General features: G+C 37.7%; 1 protein-coding gene across 2 annotated transcripts in view; it reads right to left on the bottom strand.

Moving 5' to 3' along the window:
• Positions 1-227: 227 nt before the first annotated feature.
• The window catches only part of LOC140714573 (rho GTPase-activating protein 15-like), a 734693-nt gene continuing 710022 nt past the window's right edge, over positions 228-24898 (bottom strand). Inside the window, exon 15 of one of the 2 annotated variants that reach the window (XM_073025883.1) lies at positions 228-3915. In XM_073025883.1, coding sequence (XP_072881984.1) covers positions 3741-3915 — 175 coding nt within the window. In that variant the 3' untranslated portion in view covers positions 228-3740. The remainder of the gene's footprint in view (positions 3916-24898) is intronic. The other variant, XM_073025887.1, reaches the window with a different exon arrangement.

The raw sequence follows: 24898 nt of genomic DNA, 5'->3' as shown, positions 1-24898 counted from the left end.
AGAATGATGCGTTGGATGTGGAGGCTCAGAGAATGATGTGTTGGATGTAGAGGCTAATATTTTTGTCCTTTCATTTAGCATTTCATATATGCGTTAGATCTGCAAAAACTGAAGAATTGAATGTCCATGCATTTAACCTGGACTATAAATATAATGTAGGTCCAAAAGCAAAAAGAATTGTGAATGAAATACCCTCCCCTTTAAAAGAAAAAAAAGCACAAAATAAATCAGATTTGCAAACTTGTTGTGCAGGTAGCTTAAGCAGTTTTGACTTTATTTTTAATTTCAGAACAGTTAACATGCTGGAAAAAATGGCAAAATATTTGCACAGAAAAACCAATTAAGTTGCTGTACAATTTTGTTTACAATTAAAGAAAACAAAATTTTCATAGGAAAGATAGCAGATTTTTGGAAAACAATTAAATTTTATTTATGACTGTTGCAAAAATTCCAAGATCATTTTGTATATTTTGGTCACTCAAGAACATATATTTTGTTTCCATTGAATGTTGAAATTCAAATAAGAGTGGACTTCAATATGCACAATATAGTAACACACATTAAAATTTAAAATCTAGCATAAACTTCCCATTTGAATTGTACAATAATCAGAAAACAAATGTTTTCTCCGGTCAGTTTGTCCATGCATTCAATGCTAAAGAGTAACTTAGAAATAGACCTGGACTCTCATTAAACTTTGTCCTCACAGTATTCACATCTTGAAACATACAACCAGGTGAAAATAGTTTATTTGTACATTTAATTTGTTAAGAATCAATGCATTACATAGTTACAGAACATTATTTTCTCTTCAATTTCCTTTCTTTCTCTCCAAAAGTAAAGGCAGTAACTGCACAATGTAAATAATACTGTTTTCCCTCTGTGCCCCTTGGTGAATATTTGCAAGTACTGTCAAGCATAGTTGATGATTTCAAGCTCATGTTCCTCGGCCGACTTCAAAAATCGGTCTAATTTAGAAAGATTGAAGTCTGTGATCATTAAATGTGTTCAGTGTTGATATCGCAATAACTTCCCAGATTTTGTTGATATCTTGACATGCATTTTGAGAGATAGTCCTACTCTTTGATAATGTAATTACACAGAAAAATATATTTTGTATTTTCAATCTTTGTAAATACAAAGTAAAACACAAAAATTATTATTATTGCTTGCAGTACTAACCTAGACTCAATATTCTCTCTTAATAAGTGAGGGAGCAGACATTTGGGGATTGCACATTGAGGTAATTTCTCAGCTGCCACTTAGTGTGTCAAAGGCTTGGGGACTCAAACAGAAGTCAATAGCTAACGTTGGTTTTAATTTTTCTATCTTTTGTGGGAAGGCACCATACTCTACATTCATCATCTCTCTATATTGAAACTTTGGAGATCAAACCTGTTTACTGCTGCTTCAGTAAGTTGCGTTTTTCTGTTATAAGCTGAAGAGAAATCTGGTCTTGCCGGCTATAAATTTCTGCCAGCAGTGCCCTTTAAACTGTTGTGCAAAGCTCATTGAGTTTTTTGTTGACTCAATCAATAACCCGTTGGAAGTGATTCATGCATGAGAACTGGATGTTAAGACAGCGCTCAGTTCACACCCTACTCGAAGTGGTTTTTGATGAGAACATTAGCATAGGGTGTGTTTCAGATCTATCTGGCTCACACCTTTGAGTCCACCAACTATGTGTGATCAGTGTTATCAGTTCAAAGCCAAATTGTTAGGTGGGTAGAAGCTTCTCACCTCAGCGAGGGGAAAAAAATGCCAGGATTTTGTCTGACATAAAACAAACTATCTGGCAGAAGACAAACCTCCTAATGGCTGAATGTGACAGTCAGAGGAAATGGAAAGAAAACCTGGCAAACTTGAGAAGTAAAATAGCACGTAGAGAAACCCAATCTTAAATCTAATGTGTAATAGCTTTTCTGTTTGTCAGATAGCTTCATTGCTAAGAGAGTAAGACTATCTACCAGTAAGTTATGGAATGAACCAATAATCAAACTTGAAATTGTATTTTTGAGTGTGTTTTTTTTTAAAAAAGGATATTTCATGTGCAAGTAAATAGGGTTATTAGAAAACTATTACAAGATCAACACTAGGTGACTTTGATCATCAGTGCCAGCCACTCTCTAATACTTCATGCTACTTCTTCACATTTTGCTGTGAATTTTCAATCTTGTGGAGTATGTTAGGCAACAAACTCACATCAAGACAAGAAGAATACCAGTACACATCCAGAAAGTATGGCTGAGGACGCCACACAGTTCAAGTAAATTTAATTTTGCCAATAAGTACCAACTTAGCCAACACCACCCAAATGCATCAAAGGAGTGAAAAATTTTCATAATGAGCCATGAGCCATATTTTCATGAAATGATTAGCTGATGAAATGTTTATGATGATTTTGTCATTGTTTGCTGTGATACTCAGACTGGCAGAAAACCAGAGGTGAAAAATTGGATCCCAATACCTGGGAAGCATGGATAGGGCACTGGAGAGATGAATGTAGAGAAAAAACAGACACTGATGCTGGGACCAGTTGGTCGTGGGAGGAGGAGAGGGTCTTACAACTTCTTATGTCCATTCCATCATTCAGTCATAACTGATCCATACCACAGTGTACTAAGATTCCAGCAAATTTCTACAGCTATACCATAAAAAAGCATTTTGACTGGTTGTATCAACATCTGGTATGGAAGCGCCAATGCATAAGATCAGGAAAAAGCTCCAGAGTGTGGCAAACTTGGCTAATTCCATCATAGGCACTAGTTTCCCCACCATTGAGGACATTGTCAAAAGTCGATGCCTCATAAGGTGGAATCTATCATGAAGAACTCTCACCATCCAGGACATCCCTTCTTCTTATTGCTACCATCAATGAGGAGGCATAGCAGTCTGAAGACACAAACTCTGCATTTTAGAAGAGCTTCTTGCCCTCTGCCATCATTTTTGAATGGTCCATGAACCCAAAAACACTACCTCAACATCTTGCTCTCTTTTTGCAATATTTATCTGGTTTTTTTAAATATTCAAATTGCAATTTATGGTCATTTTCATGTATTTTACTTCTGCCACAAAATAATAAATTTCATGACGTACAGTATGTCAGTGATTAAAAAACCTGATCCTGAAATCCACATGCTATTATATTCCTCACAAGGTACAATATACTGCATCATGCCTAATTAAGCCTGAGCTATCCACCTATGGGACAGTCTTTCACACTACGTATATGAAGAGATGCTCCTTAACTTCTCTTCTGAAATGTTTGAAGTGATCTGAGATATTCTCCAGACCATTCCTTTAAAAATATGACTTTAAAAACATGCCTTTTGATTTACTAGAGAGATTAGTAATTCAAAGTATTTGATTTTTTTTGTCTTTAGTCATTGTTTGTACAAATAACTGTGGAGCTCTGAGTCTGACTACAATCACTTTGATCAATATTAGCAGAATATTTAATATTTCAGAGAGTGGTGGCTCTTTTGTCCAAGTAGATTGTACTTAAAAGTTTAAAACTGAGCCTGTCAATCAGTGATTTATAAACAAAGAATAATAATAGACCAGTACCAGGCAAACTTAGTCTATATGGATTCTAGTAAATGAAATGGTGAGGGGATAAACAACAAAAAAGCAAGGGGAATGGTGATGACCTTCTGCAAGCAGCAGATTCACAACTTAACTAAACGTCATATCTTCTGAGAATAATATTAACCACTGAAGGCAAGTTGTGCTCACACCTCCTAGGGTTTGAAGATTTCAGCATGTTCAGAAAGTATCAGATCGATAATCTGATTCTGATACATCATGTTCACGGCCATATTTGCAGTTTCCCTCTCAGGCCACATGAGAGTTGGTCCAAATACAATGCCTAAACTCTGCGATGACATCAAATTCACCCGTGCCTTTGCTATTATCCTGGAATTAGAAAAGAGAAAAAAGAAATTAAATGATTAAATCAATAACCTGTTTGAGACTGTGTTCTGTATTCCTCCAATTATTTGAAGATGGGCTCATAAAGGTGAAATATAATTTGGAAGAATGTACTGATTTTGGTCTTTCAGAAGCTAGTGCTAGCATTTTAGTCAAGAACAACAGAACATATCCCCTTGTATTCTTCACTGGGCCATCTCAAAAGCATTCTTCAGCCTGGACCAACACTATTCTTCCTCATCTCAGTTTAAATACATATGTAGGCATTTAAGGTTTGAAATTTGTCCTTTGTGATCTACATTGAACCTCTAACATAACAGTGAAAAAAAAAACACATATCAGAAGGGGTTCAACTTCATTATATATTTAGTGTATAGAACAGCGTAAGAATTTATACTTCCTTTCTTGCTGAGGTGCTTATGTGGACTGATGCAACCCAAGTCTGAGATAAGGTGATGTTGCATGGTAAGTACAAATCATAGGCAAACAGTACAAATTAGAACATAAATAGTCATCTTTAATTTCTTATAAAATTATTCTCAATAAAGCCAAATTATGATTAGCATTTAAATGATTTTCAGAAACTCAGTTGAGGCTCTCCAGATTTCCAAGAATCATCTTCACATGTATAGTTACCTCAGAAAAGAGATGTTGATGGATCTTTTCTTGTAGTGCAAGTGAACTTATAAGACATGACATTGGCTTGTAACATGCTTTGAAAGCCCCGAAGCAATATACATCTATGAACTACAGTTTTGTAATTTTTGTTTAAATATATTTTTGTCAGAATTTACATCCAAATCGCAGAATGGGAAGAAAATTAACTGACTTTACCCTACTTTGTTGAAGTTATTGTGCTATTCTCCAGATAAAAGCTTAACTCATGAATGATTAATAGACCAGAATGCACCTTGCATTCTCTGTATAGAATACTACATCAAAACAGGTGGAAATCTTGGGCTATTATACTAGGATATCAACCGATGTTTCTCCACTCATCTTAATTTCTATGACCAATCCCAAGCAACTATATCTTCCTAGAAACTACAGAGGATGTAAAAATTTTACCTGTGGTCCTGAATATGACAAGCTGTCTACTCAAAGGCTTTTGGATATCTCTGGGGCTGTTGGCTTTTTTAAAGGGATCTCCTGTTGCTGATGAATTAGCAGTTGTTAACAACATTTCCCTTTCACATACAGAAGCAAACTTAATTTTGGAACCCTAACTACACCTCGATATGTGAGGTGGTGGCTGTCGGTCTTTAACAGAAAATAAAAGATGGAAAGAGCAGGGTATAGGACTGCTGAGATTGCTCTAACTGAAGCTTTCATTGGACAATGCGGTCTTTTTCAGTCAATTGACAATTCAATGCACTTTTATAATTTATTAATTCACTTAATGCAAAAGTAGAGACTTTATCCCAACTTGTTTTCTGAACTGAAGGGTTTGAGTCATCAATATCATGTGCCGTGTCATATGATGTAGATGATCATGGTCTATGACCTTGACTGTTCTTGGCAGATCTTTCTATGGAAGTGGTTTCCATTGCCTTCTGGGCAGAGTCTTTACAAGACAGGGGACCCCTGAGCATTAACAATACTCTTTAGAGACTGCCTATCTGGTGTCATCAGTTGCATAACCCGGACTTGTGATATACACCTTCTGCTCGTAGGACCATCCACCTCCTTCTCCCTAATTAGGAGGTGGGAGGGGGGGAAGGGTGGTCTAAGCAGGTGCTACACCTTCACCCAAGGGTTACCTGCAGTCTAGTGGAGGGGAAGGAGCACCTTACTTTTCCTTTGGTAGAGACGTACCTCCAACCTGCCACCTAGAAGGATTTGCTTAGTTTGTTCAAAAGGCTGGAGACACATATATACCAATCCAAACTTAGATCAGGTAATGACAGTGGAATTCTTCCCTTCAAGAATGCTAGTAAATCAGATACTTTTACTTAACCATTATTGATATTTGATTGATATTTTACCAACTTCATTGCTGTGCATGACTCCACATATCAGCCTTCAGCATCACAATTTTGTTAGGTTTCCATTGCTGCAGTCCTAAGCAAAAGCCCAAACCATGTGCTTAAATGGCCCTGAAGAAGGGCATAGTTTTGGCATCCCAATATGTTTTAGACATGTCTGTATGAAGCATAGCACATATTTCAGTTATTTTATTATTTATTTATTTAGAAATACAGCACTGAACAAGCTGTGCTGCCCAGCAATCCACCTACTTAACATTAGCTTAATCACAGGACAATTTACAATGACTAATTAACCTTCTAAGTGGTATGTTTTTGGAATCTGGGAGGAAACTGGAGCAGCTGGAGGGAAGGCACATGGTCAAGGGGAGAACATACAAACATATGGCGCTGGAATTAAACTCCGAGCTCTGGTGCCTGGAGCTGTAAAAGCCTCATGCTAACCGCAACATTTATATTAAAATTACCAAATCTTAGTGAGTATGAAAAATGATAATTTTTAGTTTCATTTGTGGATTATCTAACCATGTTTAGACCTATACATTTTTAAAATCATTTCTCAACTCTAATCAATATGTATATGGGAAAAAAATCACATAAAATTAAGTACCTTGTAAAAGTGCAATTGCTGTTTTTAATACATTGCTTAATACATTAACCAGCGTTGAATATGGAAACTAAGATTATGAACATCATTATGGGTGATTGGGAGGCAACTGTTGACCAGAGCAGTAAGAGAGCTTCACTCTTTTCAAATTTTAACTGGTGGACAATGAAATGATTAATCTGTAATATTACCTCTAATGTTGCAAGTTTCTCAAAGGGAATAGCAGACGGCATTATGTAATACAAAAAATGGTGGGTTTAGACCTACAAGTTTTTGACCCCGAGGTGACAGTACTCCCAATTGAGCCAAGTTGCCATTTTTAAGTGTCATAAAGTACTGCATGCCTTTAACAATCATTACAATAACTCAGAATTTATAAATGCACATCTGGTGGTAACTACCAATAATGGCGCAAATTCCCTTAAAATAAAATTCCGCTTAAGAAAATTGCCTTCTTCCTGCAGCAAACTGAAGCAATATTAAAGGAGACTTAACACCTCAGTTAGGAGTACTTTGCAGGTTTTGTTCCTGCAATGTGCTGCTGTGGAATAGTAACCATTTTATTGACTATTTGTGTTTAGTTCGGCATTATATCTACTGGATTGAATATTTTTGTGTTTCCTAAAAAGTTAATAACACAGTAAATATGTACATCAAGAGGATATTTTCCACATATTATATGTGGTCAGTGTCTTTTTATGAAGATGCTATCTATAGGCACCATTGCACTTTTAACAGTATTCAAATTATTCCATAAAAAGCAAGTTGTTGTATCATGCACTACACTGTTCATAGTGTTGACAAACTGTCAAGCAAATCAGAGACATTCATCTTAAGTTAATTTTAGTCAAAGAATCTAACAGTAGTATTCTTGCTTTTACTGACTGCAATTTAACCTCCTGAATTGGAGGATCTTTATCAATTTCTTAAAAGGGTGGTAAGGTAAGCCTTTTTGAGAATGTGACAGAAATATCTCCATGTTAGGCTGGAACTGTGGGACAGGCAGGAGAAAATAAAGGAAAACAGCTTCTCTGAGAATGTCTGCATTTATGCACATCAAACAGGCTGAGGTTATTAGTCCTTATTATGCATATTAAGTAAGCCCATTAATTACAGCACGAGGGAAATGTTCATTGCTAAGTGAATGCCTCCTGATGGGTACTGATACTTGGAACTTTCAGATGTGGCCCCATCTGGCATTGTATGAACCAGCCTGAGCAAACGCAAGATCACAAAAACTGGCTAGACACTCCTTTATTTAAATTACTGCGTATATTACAAGGCTGAGTCTGTAATATAAGAAAAATGTTGTTTGTAAAGTTGGATGTCCTTACACCTGACTTGGCTATATGTGTAAAAATGCTCTTGGGCATCAAAGCCAGTTAAAGTAATGTTAATTAATGAGTGAACAATCTCAGGTTGGTTCCTGGTGGGTTTCAGTCCGTGGCACAAAGCTGCCTATATTTCAGTGCTAATTGGCACTAAATTGGCAGCCTCTCTGAAAGAGGCCTCAAGGATGATTAGTGTAAATTCTACATTTAAACACATGTAGACTATGTTGGAAAGCCCCTGAAAATGGTCAAAATACACAAAACTCACACAGCCTCCTCCATTGCATACATTCTGCATTGACTCAGTGCAGTAATTGCGAAGTTTCAGCATAACATCTAACATTTTGACAAACTTCTATAGATGTGTAGTGGAGAGTGTGTTGACTGGCTGCATTACAATCTGGTATGGAAACAGCAATGCCTTTGAATGGAAAATCTTACAATAAGTAGTGCATACAGCCCGGACCATCACAGGTAAAGCCCTCCCCACGATTGAGCATGGAATGTTGTCACAGGAAAGCGGTATCCATCATCAGTGACCCCCACTGTCGAGGACATGCTCTTTTCTTGGTGCTGCCATCAGGAACAAGGTACAGGAGCCTCAGGACTCACACCATAAAGTTCAGGAACAGTTGTTAGCCCTCAACTGTCAGGCTCTTGAACTAAACGTTACTCAACTTTACCTGCCCCATTATTGAAATGTTCCCACAAACTATGGACACACTTTCAAGGTTTCATGTTCTTGACATTTATTGCTTATTTACTTATTATTATTGTTATTTCTTTCTTTTTGTATTTTCACATTTTGTTGTCTTTTGCATACTGGTTGAACACCCAAGTTGGTGCAGATTTCACTGATTTTATTATGGTTATTATTCTATTAAGGATTTATTGATTATGCCCACAAGAAAATGAATCTCAGGGTTATATATAGTGACACTTCGATTATAATTTTCTTTGATCATAATTTTCCTCCTGAATCATTGCTTAGTCATATAATCCAGATGACAGATATTAGAACCTCAAAGACATTTACGGCCATGTGTTAACATCTTTCAGTAAGGCTGGACAGATACATACACCTCAGGTATCACTTAAAGCACCACAGTGGCCACAAATAATTCCAGTTTCCTATTATTAGCGCTCTTCCACACTTTGTTGCATATTGCTGGGCAGTGCCTTTTAATTGATGCTATGTTAAATATGGATGTTAAATCCAAAAAATAGCACCTCAATTTTTCAATCCTCTTGTATTTTAATGAACACAATGCCTTTTCATACCTAAATTTAGTTTGCTACAGTCCTGACTTTTGAGGGTGGTGCACAACATGCAGTCACTTCCAGCTGGCACATTTAGCATCAATGATCAGGGACAAATTTCCTGGAATATAACTGGTACCAGCGGCTGGAATTCATTGACACTGGCTATCTGATATAAATACACTGTGAGTATATGCAGTACTGCAAAATGTTCAGTTTGATCTTCTGAGATAGATTTGTGCATTATAAGTACTATTCAAGTGGGTCAAATTAGCAATGTAGTCTACTTGAGTGATCACAGCTTGTTGTCAAATATGGACATTGTCAGACTCTGTTTTTCATGTCCTGCTTGAATTGTGGGAAGCTTTCACGCTAGGGTTCTGGCAACGGTCATTGGTTCACTTTCTGCCACAACCATTCTCACCTTCTTAGTTGAAGGAAAATCCAATGAAATGGAAAGAAATGGGACAGGCTAAATAAAACATCGGCTATGGCTTATTCTTTTTTCAAAAACAATCCCTAAGATTATGCATTAATTGAAGACATTGGAATAAACATTTATAATAAGAAAACAAAACATTAATAAAGAAAACACGTTAGCTATTTCAAGTTATAAACAAGACTGAAGTGGACCAGATGTGCTTTTTAAAGAATAGAATAACAAGCTGTTGTAAGCTGCACAGAATGTTCCATGTGGCATTTATTGGCAAATGATAATCAAAACAAGACTTCAGGACTCTGAAAACAATAAAACAAAACTTGAATCAAACACAGGAGATGAAAAATCTTAGCATTGGTTTAGAAGGTGCTTCGATGAGGAAAATGGAGAACTGGAATTGAACTTGTACTAAATGTACGACCCTCCAAAAGGACCACAGCCTTGCCTTGGTTTGAAGGCTCGTGTGTCTCAGTGACCCAGACAGCTATGACCCAGTCAGGGCTTTATGCTTAGGCTCTTGTTAGGGCCACCCATGCCAGACATGTCAAAGGGTAGAGGCCAGACTAAGAGTGGTCCACTGGACCTCTAGGTTCAGGGGTTCAGCTCAGGGCTAGCAACTCTGACTGGTAAAACAAAATTGTTACAGAAAGAACAATGAAGAATCCTTCTACATCTGAGTGAGATTGTATTCCTGAGTCTTTACCCGGGACTTACATGACTGACTGGAGTGAACACACTGAGGTAGCTACTGACACAATGAAGGAAGCCGTGAACACTACCAGAGATGGAGGACCTTCTTTGCTACCCTAAATGCCAGCAGCATAATGGGCAGGAAGTAAGTAAGATAAATGTGCTACCTACATGCTGAACAATTTTGCCTTTAGTGGCTACATTGAGCAAATGTTGTGTTTCCAATTATGATTAGCCTTAGGTACATAGGTTTACTGATTACAGCAGTTAATGGTTATACACATTGAGGGGAAAGTCTATTGACTGCACCATTGTTGCTTTTATTTTGACATTATTGCCTTTCCTAAGTCGTAGATCTTGTTCTTTGCTATTCTCAACTAAAAGGTGCTTGGTCTTTTCATCGAACAGAGTCAAGGTACAGTTTTGATTCAAAGGATTCAAAGTACATTTATTATCAACATACGTATGCAGTATACAACCCTGAGATTCGCCTTCCCACAGACAGCCACGAAACAAAGAAACACCATGGAGTCCATTCAAAGAAAACATCAAACCATCAAACAGCCTACCGCCACCCCCATGCGCAAAAAAAATTGTGGAAATGGCAACAAAAAAGCACAAGCGAGAAACACAGAATATAAAACACAAAAGCAAAAGGTACGTTTCAGTTCAGCTCAGTGTTCATTGTCTGCTGGCCACACTGATTCACAATTGCCCAAAATAGCAACAAAAAAAGGGGTGACCAGAAAACTAGAAGCTCCTCATAACATGATTTAGAGTCCAATCCACAAACCTATTAATGTATTTTATCAATACTTTATATCTATTGGGTTGCTCCTCCGTAATTCAACTTTATATTTCTATTTGTAGTGTTGCCTATGTGAAAAATAATGAGGAGGAGGAAGGAGAATGTTAGATGCTATGGGGATAGACATTCCCACCTAGCTAGCCAGATGACTGTTATCAATTTTTTAAAATAAGAATACTATAAAAAAGGAAATCCTAAAAATGACATTAATAAGGAAATAATATAACTGAGCTCAAATAATATCTGAATGAAATGGAAAAAATGTGTTACATGTGTGGTGTAAATTGGGAAAGGGTGATTTGATCTTCCTCAAAGTTCAAAGTACATTAATTGTCAATGTATGTATACTTTATGCAACCTTGAGATTCATCTCCTTACAGGAAGTGAGAAAACAAAGAACCGCAATAGAAGAAAAAGAAGACTGCCAAACACCCTGTGCAGAGAGAAAGAAAAAACAAATGGTGCAAACAATAAAGCAAGCATCACTCATTCCAATTGTATCGAAGGAAGTCTACTTTCATCTTGCATGGCAGAATGCATTTCAATGAGAAGAACTTTCTAGATATTTGAAGTCAGGTTGGGAAAGAAATATGTAAAATAGAGCTTGATCATGTTGTGAGCATCAGTAACTGGGTCAGCATTAATGAGCAAATTTTCATTGCCAGATTTTTGTTCATATGTGTATATGTTTGTTCAATGGGTGAGATCTCACTACTCTGTAATAATCAGGTAGCAAACTATTTGGTTTATATCGCTTAGTTAGTAACTATCTTTACTATGGTCATTGTAATTATTCTATATGCTTGCTCACTGTTCTATTAAATGAGGAAAACCACATAGTCTTTTGTCAAACGTTGATTTTTCCTTTCATTTTTATTCCAACTATACCAAAAATTCCATTGACATCAACTATCTCTGCTATCCCAGCATGCAGGCAGAAACAAAAGACTGCAGCACCAGTGGTGAGGACCAAGAAGGTATGATCAAGGGAGGCAGAGGAGCACTTACAGGACTGCTTTGAGTTAATGGACTGGACAATATTCAGGGATTCATCTTCAAGTCTGAATGAATACATCACAGTTGTCACTGACTTCATCAAAACCTCTGTGGATGAGTGTGTGTCTTCAGGAACATACCAGACATACCCAAACCAGAAGCTATAAATGAACCAAGACATTCATATTCTGCTGAGGGCTAGATCTGTGGCATTGAAGAGCAGTGATCCAGAAATATACAAAAAGTCTAAATACAACATACAGATGACTAAGTTAAGGGTGAAGAAACAATTCAGATTGAGGTTAGAGATGGAATCAGATGTATGTTGGCTCCAGCAGTTTTACAGGATAGTATTTCCTACAAAGCAAAATCTAACATCAAGAATGGCTGTGATGCTTCACTCCCAGATAAGCTCAATGCCTTTTATGCACACTTTAAAAGCAAGAATGAAACAATATGTATGCAAATCCCTATAGCCTCTGTATCTCCCTCTGAAACTGGATACTTGACTTCCTCTCTGGGAGACCACAGTCTAGACAGATTGGAAATAACATCTCCTCTTCGCTGACAATCAACTCTAGCTCACCTCAAGAATGCGTTCTTAGCCCACTGCTATACTCTTTACACCCATGAGTGTGTGGCTGGGTACAGCTCAAACACCATCTATAAATTTGGGGCAAGATAGAGTGGTGTTGCAGCAACAACCTTGAACTCAACATCAGTAAGACCAAAGACCAGTAAGACTAGTGGACTTCAGTAAGGATAATTTGGAGGAGCTCCCACCAGTCCTCATGGAGCGATCAGTAGTGGAAAGGGTGAGCAGTTTCAAATTGCTGGGTGTTAACGTCTCTGAGGATTTATCCTGGGCCAAACATATTGATGCAATTACAAAGAAGGCATGACGGTGGCTATACTTCACTAGGAGTCTGAGGAGAGTTAGTATGTCACTAAAGACTGCAACTTTTTACAGATGTACCCTAGAGAGCATTCTAATGGATTGCATCACCATCTAGTATGGAGGGGCCATTGCACAGGATTGGAAAAAGCTGCAGTAAGTTATAAACTCAGCCAGCTCTTTCAGGAACACTAGCATCCAGCATATCTTCAAAAGGTGATGTCTCAAAAAATTTTCCCCAGCTTAGGGGAGTCCAAGACTTGGGATCAAATGTGCAGGGTGAGAGGACAGATGTTTAAAATGGACCTGAGAATCAACTTGTTCACACAGGTGGTAGACGGAATGTGGGAAGCACTGGCAGAGGAAGTGTTCGAGCAAAGTACAACTATATCACTTACATGAAGGGTCAGGAACTGGAGAGGTTCAAAGGTTTATTATCAAAGTACATATGGAGTATGCAACCCTGAAATTTGTCTCCCTACAGACAGGTAGGAAACAAAGAAAATCATGCAATCTGTTCAAAGAAAAACATTAACCCGCCTCCCCAACCCGGCACAAAATAAAACAAATCACGCAAACGGCAACAAAAAAATGAGTGAAAAACACAGAAAATAAAACATAAAATCGAAAGAGTCCAGGCATATTTGGATACGACCAAATGCAGGAAAATTGGACTGGCTGAGTGGGCGTCATTGTCAGCGTGGACTCATTGCACTGAAGGGCCTGTACCTGTGCTGTGTTACTCTATGACTTTACCTTTAACTAGCCCTCATGGAGATGTTTGGGCATTCCTCTCTCACTTAAGCTGGGTGAAGACCCTTGTGTGAACGACTGAGTTTTGCATTCGGTATAACCGTTCTCCATTTGCATGTTTCTTTTAAATAAAGGACCCTACATTAATAGAGGGAAGAGTTCCTGCAGCTTCTCTTTCTCCAACTATTTTTGTACAGGCCCCACTTTCTAACTGTGCTTAACCAGAAACTGTTTGCTGCAATATCTTTGCTTCGGTTCACTAACTGAGATTGCATTGTCCATTACTACACTTATTGTAATTTGTTTGCAGTGGTGTGGACAGCAAAGTCAACGTTGACTTTGACTGCCCATCCCTAACTGCCGATAAGTAGGCAGTGGTAAGCTACCTTCTTAAAATGATTCCCATTCCTGTTCTGACATGTTGATCCATGGCCTCCACTTGTGCCAAGATGAGGCCATCGTCAGGGTGAAGGAGCAACACCTTATATTCTGCCTGGGTACCCTTCAATGTGATGGCATGAATATTGATTTCTCTTTCTGGTGAACAAATCTACCCCCCCCCCCCCCACCCCATTCCTCTATTCCCTGCTCTGAACTTCCACTTCTCTCGTGCCTATTGCTTCTCCCTGGGTCCCCCCTTCCTCCTCCTCCTCCCACGGTCCACTCTCCTCTCCTATTAGACTCTTTCTTTTCCAGCCCTTGACCTTTCCCACCCACCTGGCTTCACCTATCACCTTCCAGCTAGCCTCTTTCCCCTCCCCGCCCTCACCTTTTTATTCAGGCATCTTCCCTCTTCCCTTTCAGTCTTGAAGAAGAGTCTTGGTCCAAAACATCAACTGGTTTTATTCTATTTCATCGATGCTGCCTGACCTGCTGAGTTCCTTCAGCATTTTGTGTGTGTTCTTGAAATGTTGCAGTCTTTGTGTGGAAAGTACTTCCATAATGTTTTTGGGCAGGGTATTCCAGGTTTCCTAAAAAACCTCTTCTAATTGCACATATCATGGTACTTCTGGTTTAAGTATTTACAGTCTTCAACACGTGTGACTGATAACCTTAAAAAGAGGAAATTGCGACAATGGTGAGGCGATGTTAACAATCTGGCTTCACCATTTAGCACAACTGCAGTATCCTTGAAGGGTGTAGTAATGTATTGTTTGGCGTCCTACAAAGAAATGGAATCCAATTGGATATTTGATAAATATTAAGCAGCATGTTTTAATAACTAGCAGACCTTTAGAGTTAAAGCAGATAAATGGGAAATAAACTTACTGGTGCTTCAGTATGCATTTGAGTAAAAAATGTAACTAAAATAAAACTTGCACAAATCAATTGGATTACATTGCTGGCATGCCTGCAACATTGGAATGAGATAGATATACAAAGCAGAAACAAAATAATTTGTCAAAGATAAAATATGTGGGGTGTTCAGTAATGAACTGTATATGAATCCCAAAAAAAAGTACATGCCAAATTAAACACAAACAGGATGCTGCTTCTTAAAAATTATGGCTTAATAGCACTAAGCAAGAATTCATCTTTACAGAGGAAGGCTTTGTACACCCATTAGTCTTTTGGCAACGGACAGAAAAGTAATATAAATTTAATAACATAAAAGAAGGGGAAAGGAAATGCCAAAGCTATTCCTTGTCAAGCACAACTGGAAAGAGCAGTGATCCATCAATTTAAGATTATTAGAGAGACAATCTATAATCCTAGGCTAAAGATGCTGGAACATACAAGCATGGCTCCTTCTTATTTGTAATATTTTCCAAAGGCCAGCTGAAAGAATGTTGCAATTTTAGAGAAGCTATTACATACATAAGTCATGTGGTCACTTCTTTTTTAGTAAATCAAAACCTTGCAACTAGATTAAAGGCTGCTGCTTTTAGATGCACATTATTATTTGGTGAGATGGGTATTTTGCATTTATTAATCTACAGGTTAGACTAGGCTGGTTTCCTATTGAGAGGCCACATTCTGCCACAAAACCCCACAACTGCAAACTCTGTTTGAATGTTATGCTATGCATATCAGCATACCTTTTAATCTGCTGCAAATGTCTTGCAATTAAATTTTGCACGAAATCAGACATCAGCAAGAACATATACGTATATATTGGTTCTTGGGTAAAAAAAAACCTCAGTCAGAGGAAATATTGGGAATGTAATCTGTCTGTATTTATACAGTGTATTATTTTGTCCTAAAGACATCCTTTACAATTTTATAGCCAACAATTTATTTTTAATGTAAAAGACAGTTACATACTGTACTGAGCAAAAGTCTTAGGCAACCTAGATTTTTTATATGGTTTCAGATGCTTTGCCCTTCACAGAGACCTGATCTCAACGTCATTGAGGGTGTCTGGGATTACCTGGAGAGTCAGAAGAAAGTGAGACAGCCAAAGTCTGCAGAAGAACGGAGGCAAGTTCTCCAAGATGTTTGGAACGACCTACCAGCCGATTTTCTTGTAAAACTGCATGACAGTGTACTTAAGAGAACTGATACAGTTTTAAAGCAAAGGAAGGTCACACCAAATATTGATTTAATTTAGTTTTGTTATTGTTTACTGCTCTTTTTAGTATAATTTTGATATTTAGACACTTTTCCTTTCATTAGTTTTGAAAGCATCTTTGCTTTACATAATTGTTTTACATGTGTCTAAGACTTTTGCACAGTACTGTAGATGCAGTTGGCAACTACTTCATGCACAGATAGGATTTGATATCCAGGTAATCTGCTTTTGGTGATGTTGGTTGGGAGAAGTTCATTGATTAGGACTTTGAAAACATACTCCTCCAATGAATGCCAAAAAATCTTTTCTTTCTCAAAGACAGGATAGGAGGTGAATTGTTCATTGGTGATTGGTTTATTATTGTCACATGTACTGAGGTACAGTGAAAAGTTTTGATTTAGATGCTATACATACAGGTCATTTCATACACTGAGGTTGTACAAGGAAAAAAAATAGACAGAATGCAGAATATACTGTTACGGTTCCAAAGTGCAGTGCACGCAGACAATGAGGTCCAAGGACAGGGTGAAGAAGATTGTAAGGTCAAGGGTCCATTTAATTGTCCAAGAGGATCATGCAATATTATTTCTAGATTAGGTAAACAACAGAAGAACCAAGGGAGAGTTGATGGACATGTGAGAAACCATAAGCTGCCAGCCTAGGGAAAAAAGGACATAAGGTTGCCAGGAGCTGGCATGAATTGATGGGATGGAAGGATTCCTTCTGTGTTGTGAGCATGTCAGCAATGGTTTAATATTTCATTCAGCTGATACCAACTTCCCAGCAAGGCACACACCAGTTCAAACAGAAGATTATGTGCTCAAGTTCCTAACAGAAATGATTGCATCTATAAAGCCGTTCACATACCTTTAGAATGCCCAGATGTACTTCACTGGCAGCAAAGTGCTTCGGAAGTTTAGTCTACATTGTATTATAGGAAATGCAAAAGCCATTTTACAAGCAGATGGAGCCCGTAAAGAACAAAGTGATAATAACCATGTAAATTTTGCTTCAGGACATTGACTGAGAGATAAATATTATCCAAGGCACAAGTGATGGCTGATTGAAATAGTGTGATGTGAATCTACATCCTCAGTTGCCATCATGATGGCATCGGTCTTCTCTTTTCTCATTTTCCTAATAACATGGAACTATTTATGTCTGAAAATATGAATGAATAGGCCTTGAGCTTGCTCTATCATTCTCACTCATGCCTGGTGACCTTTCACACTGTTGCTTACTTAGAATATATCTCTCCTTGATTTAAAGACTGCTTTTGCCACCCTTTGAGGATAAGAGAGCTAGGGACTCAGGCCCCTCTAAGAGAGAAAAGAAGTTCTTTTCATCATCTTTGTCTTCTTTATTTTTTAAACAGTGACCATCTACTTGCAGATTTTCCCCAAAAGAGGCAAACCTACCCCTGCCAGGACTTACATAATTATATCATGTTGTCCCTCATTCTTCTAACCCTGACTGGACACCAGTCTAAACTGCTCAGCATTTCCTCATAAGACAACTTGTTGATTCAAGGTATCAGTCGTTAAGTCTAGCAAACCTTCTCTAGTCTACTTCCAAAACAGTGAAAGCCTTCCTTAAATAATAGGACTGGTAATGCATACCGTATTTGAGCTGTCGTCTCACCAATCTCTTGAATAACTAAAGCATAATATCATAATTCTACATAAAATTACAAATACACTCAATGGCAACTTTATTAGATACACCTGTAACACCTGCTTGTTAATGCAAATGTCTAATCAGCCAATTATGTGGCAGCAATTCAGTGCATAAAAACATGCAGACAATGTCAAGAGGCTCAGTTGCTGTTTAGATCAAACATCAGAATGGGGAAGAAATGTGATCTAAGTAACTTTGACTGTGGAATGATTATTGGTGCCAGATGGGGTGGTTTGAGTATCTCAGAAACTGCGGATTTTCTGGGATTTTCATGTACAACAGTCTCTGGAGTTTACAGAGAATGGTGCTTAAAAAAACATCCAGACAGCAACAGCTCTGCGGACAAAAATGCCTTGTTAATGAGAGAGGCCAGAGGAGAATAGCTAGATTGAATCAAGCTAACAGAAAGGTGATAGTAATTCAAATAACCACGTGTTACAACAGTGGTATGCAGAAGAGCATCTCTAAACTCACACCAACCTGAACCTTGAAGTGGATGGGCTACAGTAGCAGAACACCTCAAACATATACTCAGTGGCCACTTTATTAGATACACAGCATTTGGGCTGCCCAGGGAGGGGTAGCACCTCTGATGAAGACATTGTTATAAGATTACATTTTTAACATAAGCCACAGGATATCAGCCATCATCATTTCTATCTTTCATTTCTGATATTGTTGCTTGAAATATCCTCTCCAAGGTTTTGACATAATTCCTACACAGTTCTCGATCCAGAGGTCAACCACCCGTTTTAATATTTGTGTCCATGTTTATCAGGCAAGTGTTCCATATATACTAGATTTAATGTTTTATCAACATCTTCTGTTGTATTCAATGTGCGCTCTTAAAGCCCTTTTTTTTGCTACTCCTTAAAATAGTGTTTTCTAGAAATTTTCTATGAGAAAGAAACACCTGACTAAAAATAGATCTTTAAAACCTCAAGTGATCTCTTCTATGTATGTCCATTTACCACAGGTTGATTGCTTCAGAAACTTTGTAATCCACTATTAATGCTGATAATGTACCAAGCACCCAGTTTTTCAATCAGTGATTTAAAATCACAAAGTTTTCTAGTAAATCTGGTAAATCTTCTATAATCTCTGTCCAAAACAGTTAAACCTTTCCTTAAACAATGAGACTGATATAGCATGGAGTATTCTAGCTGCTGTCTCACCAGCATCTTGTATATGATATTGTCTATGACATAAAGATCAGAGAGGCCCCAAAAGGACTCAAGGCTTAGCCAGGTTAATTACTTTAGTTATGTAACTGTATCTTGGCAAAGTAGTTCCAGTTAATGCAGATCTCCTGTAGCACATGGAAATCAATATGTCAGCTATAGGCTAGTGATACAGTATGTATCATGACTTTAATAAAATGTTGCACATATGGTATTTCCATTCTTGGCTCAGATAATAATGATTTGTACTGAATTCCAGTAAGATTTTATTTGTACGTTACTCAGGGTTATCATAAAGCATTTGCCAGCTTGTTGGTCTTAGCCATTCCAGTCATTGATTCTTGTTGTGACCACATTCCTACTTAGGCTTAAGCATTTCCTGGCAAACTGAAGATGATCTTAAGAGCTTTGTGTTGTCAGTTAATGCTTGCCAACCATCCCCTCATTAACCAACAGGGATCAAATTCCCAGAATCACAGTGTAGCAGGACACCAGGTACTCATTCCTTTTTATACCTTTTTGGAACGGAGGTCAGCTATAACAATGCAATACAATGTCTTCATGCTAGGATTTTAGACTCAAAGCTATCTTTGCCATCTTACTGAATAATGAGTTAAATGATTGATATTTGATTGCTATATCCTGCTATTAACAAATGAGGGATTGGGTGATTTAGCAATTTATACTTTGTGGGAATTTTCTTTGAGAACAATAGGAATCTGCCAATCAAGAAGCATTCACAATGTTAATTTCAAGTTCAAGTTCACCCTGGGACATTGCCTCTTCTCATTGCTACCATCAGGGAGGAGGTAAGGTGTTGGGGTGGGAGCCTTGCTTGTCTCAGTCTTCTTAGGAAGTGGGGGCGTTGTTGGCCTTCTTGTTCAGGGAGGTGGTATTAAGGGACCTAGTGAGGTCATCCATGAAGTGAACTCCCAGGAACATGGTGCACTTGAGTCTACGGAGGAGTTCTTGTATTTGCAGAAGTTTGTTTGCACTTTCCTGAAGTCCACAGTGATTTCCTTTGACTTCTTCAAGTTCAGTCTTAGATTATACTTCTCACACCAAACCACCAGCGGCTCCACCTCCTCCCTATACTGTCTCGTCATCTGTCTTGATAAGGCCAACCACTGCTGTGTCACCTGCAAACTTGATGACATGGTTTGAGCATGGTTCAACCATACATGAATACATGAATGCAATCAAACGAAACAGCATTACTCCAGGGCCAAGATGTAATACACAATACCAACAGACATACACAGCACAAGGCACATATAACACAAGGAACATATTTGCAATCTTTTAAATGTCTAAGGAACCACAACTGTAAGTGTTAAGATGTCTACTTCTCAGTCAGCAAAATCTCTGATAAAGGTCCTGACAAAAATTGAGGCAATCAAAATTTACTGAAGAAAAGCCTCAATGGGTAAAGGCATAATTATAGTACAAATTTTTAATTTTTCGATTTGTAGGAATAGTTTGAAGTATTATTAACCATTGTTGCATCATGAGATCTAAGAGTCTGTCAGATACTTGGTGGTATTTAATAGCTGAGAATTACTTCCAAGGTTTTTCAAAATTTATGTTGTTATTCCTCAATTATATATAACAAATCCATCTTGGCTCCACTCTGCTATTTTTGTACAAGCCTTTTCTTCTTTGTATATTATTCAAATTTCTGTTTGCATTTTACATTTTAGAGTGCATGCCTTGATGTCTATGTATAGGGTTAAAGTCAAATCAAAGATTCAATTAACCTTAGATCTGAAAGAAAGATCAGGTTGTTCAATATAAGTCTTGCAAAATTATAATATTTGCTTAAGTAAAATAAGTTGTATCATCTTTGACAGTAATTCTATTTAATCTCATGTTAAAGCTTATAATTATTGTGTTGGAATATAAATAAACAAAACATAGTAGTTATCAAAAACAAGTAAAGGAATGCTCGTAGTTTTGATTCCTGTTTATAAAATTATATTTTAAATGAGTAATTATACTTTGTAGATTCAGATGGAATAAAATTAATAGTTCCTAATTTCCTCTGAACCTGGATGGAATAAAATGATTGGGAGAAGGCTGATAGAAGCAAGACATTGGATACAGCCTAGAAATGCCGAGTTTCTGTTATAGTCAGACCATTGATAACAATGATGACTTGTTTCTTCTGTGCTTTTGTGTGTTCATGTGGACAGTTCTCTCCCCGTCTGTCCTGCATAGTATTTGGGGCAGTCTCCACAATGGAGTTGGTATATTGCGTTTGTTCTCTCCGTGTGGGTTGTGGAATTTTGGTCTCGAGATGAGCTTTCTGGTGGTTGTGATTGGTTTGTGTGTTGCAATTGTTTCAACAGTCTCAATGCTGGAGATGTTGACACAAGAGAGGACACTGCGGTTGGTTCAGTTATCTTACCAGTGAATTTGAAACATCTTCTAGAATTAAATGAGTGACATGGCATACTCTAACATTGTAAATCAGCAAGTGTTTTTTTGTCTTGTTAGTCTCCCCTCTTGCTGTATGACACCTCTGCCACTTTATTAGGGGGGGGAGAGAGCCCACGGTATGTCGAATTGTTGGGTGAATGATTAGACTTTATTGTACTGCAGATCGTGGTCCTTCTTGAGGGTGTTGCTATTGCTTGCTTGGTGGGTGGAGGGTGCTAATGCTTTTTGCTGAACTAAGTGGGGGAGGGTGGGGGTGGATGCTGTGCTGCTGCCACCATGTGGGGGGGAGTGGGGGGCTTTGGGGTTCTAACATTTTTACTGTTACTCGTTCTTTGGGGTACCCTTCAGTTTTCATGGATGTCTGTGAAGAACAGAACTTTCAGGTTGTATATTGTATACATTTTCTGATATTAAGTGGAACGATTGAACTATTGAATTAGTGTCAGTGGTAACATTATAATGCCTTGAGGCATCTGTGATAGGTAGACCAGGTTTCAGTAGCATATAGGAGAGCAAGGAACATTGCTGTTGAATAAACCAGCATGGACCTGAAGTGTGACTTTTGCATTCAGCACCAGCACAGCCTTTGTCAATTGAAGGAAAAAAAGCGTCTGAAGCTCAAGAATTGTCAATTAATTTTCTCCTAGGCCTTATCTGTTCATCAAAGGTGCTATATAAATTTAGATTGATTCTTTAGTCATTCTCTCTGAACCTCAGCATAGTGTAAATAGTCAATCAAGGAAGAATACACAATTATATGACTAAAATTATCATTAATTTGCAGATAAATTGAACTTTTGTTATGAATAGGTGGATGTCTGATATTTCTCAATTATGCAATCTTTTCACCCTTCACTTTCATTCACCATGTCAGAAGTTGCACAAATTCTGCTTGATGGAATTGACTTATAAATAATTGATTGTTTTCTCATTTTCTACTAATTTTTCAATGACAATAAATTGTAAGTTATGAAGTAATAGTCCTCTGATATTCTACTGCTCTTTACTAAGATCAAGAAAGTTTTGTATGGCCCAATATGCATATGCTACTTAACTACATCAAAATTTACAGTCATAGATTTAAGCCAGAAATGAACTAACAACAGAACTAGGTACATGTGTCTCATCTGTGCTTTATTTTAGACACATTCAAAAATAACATTTGGGGTCTATATCTTTTAACTACAAGCCCTATACATATCAGCACATGATTTTCTGCTTGTTTATATCAGAAAACTGCATGCTGACAATTTCAAAGTCAGAAAATCTCAGCCATGTGATCGTTTCAGAAGTTTTCATGTCAATCCCCCTTCATTTTGTGTTTTTGCTTTTGTGGTTGTCTTTGCTCATCCCAAAGCGTGAGCGCCCTCGAAATGCAATGGAGCTGTTATTTCTGTATCCTTTTTCATTCTTTTGCTGCTAAATTCATCTCCCCTTTTGTTTATCTTGTTTTGCTTTCCGTCTCTTCAATTTTTTTATTTGATCATTCATCGTTCTGCCATGACTTTACAAAATGGTTGACAAGTTCATTTAATATTCCTGAGGAATTGTTAACTACCTTTTTTAATCTAGCAAGCTTGGTACCTGCTGATATCCATGGAAAAATCAGCACAGCTGTGTATCTGGCCGACTGCTGACCCAGAACCTGTAATGACAATATCCCACGGTTTTTGCCAGGTGGGAGTGCCAGTGTCTGCAAGTCATTGCGTTCTGTGCACCTGGTCCATCGGTTTAAACTGCCTGTGGAGTGCCCTGGCATAACATAATGCTTGTGATATCAGTTAAGGTTTGACATACTGTGACTGGGATGCTTCCAGGGACTATACTCTCAGTGGTGTTAGCCAGTCACACCTTCACGTGGCATTTTTGTGCCATTGAATCTGGCATCACAGACTCCGTTAGAAATTGAAGTCTCTGCATGCACTGGTTCTCTGCCAAAACAAGATATGTTGCTCTCTGTTGGTGGCAGAAGGGAATTGGGATACCAATGAACAGGTACTGAAGATCTCTGACGCAGTCAGACATACTCCCATTTGTCATCTTCCTTCTAAAATATCCATCTGGAGAACTTCCACTGGGAAATCCTTTGGTGGCACGATTGGAACTGAAGTATGAAAAAAAAATGTTGCCAAAACAATCAGCAAAGGCCCCAGAAAGGTTAAGTGAAGCATCATTTTTCCAGGTGGGAGTTCTTAATCTAATTAGTTTTCTACCCAGAAGTGCAAGCATAGGACTAATTCCACAGAGATCTGGTAGATGAAGAACTGCCAGATGTTCCCTTTGTTATACCTTGTAATCATTCCTGGAAACCCTAGGGATATCAAAGTGGTTATTCTATTCCTATTAGAATACTACTGGTTTCAGAACAGATTATAGGTGGGAGTAGTATAGAAATATGACAGTACACAGTCATGTTAAAGACACCATTATGTCCTTGGTAATTAATGGGTACATCCTGAGTATGGCAGTGTGCTCGGAGTGCGTGCTAGATCACACTGCTCTTAGGGTAGCTTGCATGAAATTATCCAAAATGGTTTAAAAGACGGCAGAATTTCAAGCACAAAATTACATATACAGCATGTTGAGTTTCCACAATCTTTGCTTTGATTAGAAACACATTGCACAAAATGGCCTCGTCCAAAAAAACCGTCACACCCCTATAATGAATTAATCATGTTTCCGACGTTTCCATTTTCTAACCCCTTGAAGAATCTCTGATATGTTCTTTCTTTTCCAGGTGCTAATTCACCAACTGCAAGCATTTTAAGTGTAAGCATTTTAATATCTGTGTTGAAGTTACTATCTTTATATTAATATATTTGTAGTTGACTTTTATAACAAGTAAGTAGTTGAATATTGGTTTTCAAATTCATCTTAATCTTTTTAAAGTATCAGATTGTTCACAATTGGTAGACTGACCAAGAGATTCTGTATTTCTCTTAGATGTTTTATTCATACTTTTCTAAGTTATCAGTATTAAGTGAACTAAGCAATAATTTTAATGCAAATGTTTCCAAAACAGTTTACAATTTGATGACTCATAGAAGATTTTCACTGGCAATAATTAAAGGGTTTTGGTAGGAAAATTGGGTGAAAATACTTAAAGGAAATACTGTACATCAGAGTCAGTGATTGAATCCAGTGTGAAAACTCTGTTCTGTTACACTGAAAGAAGCAAATTTCACTAATATGTTGAATAAATATCATGACTGGGATTACCAATCTGGCCTAGGAAATTTGCCATTAATTGTTCCTGGATGTGCATCATTAATGTATAAATGGATGATGGCACAATAACTGTAATATTAAATCATTCGCAGTTTCAGATAAGAATCTATTTGCAGATGCTGACCTTAGTATGGTCACACTGATATGAATCAATTTTTGTTGGGATC

This window comes from Hemitrygon akajei, chromosome 2, assembly GCF_048418815.1.
Source record: "Hemitrygon akajei chromosome 2, sHemAka1.3, whole genome shotgun sequence".
NCBI lineage: Eukaryota > Metazoa > Chordata > Chondrichthyes > Myliobatiformes > Dasyatidae > Hemitrygon > Hemitrygon akajei.
This window is presented reverse-complemented; position numbering and strand designations above follow the sequence as displayed.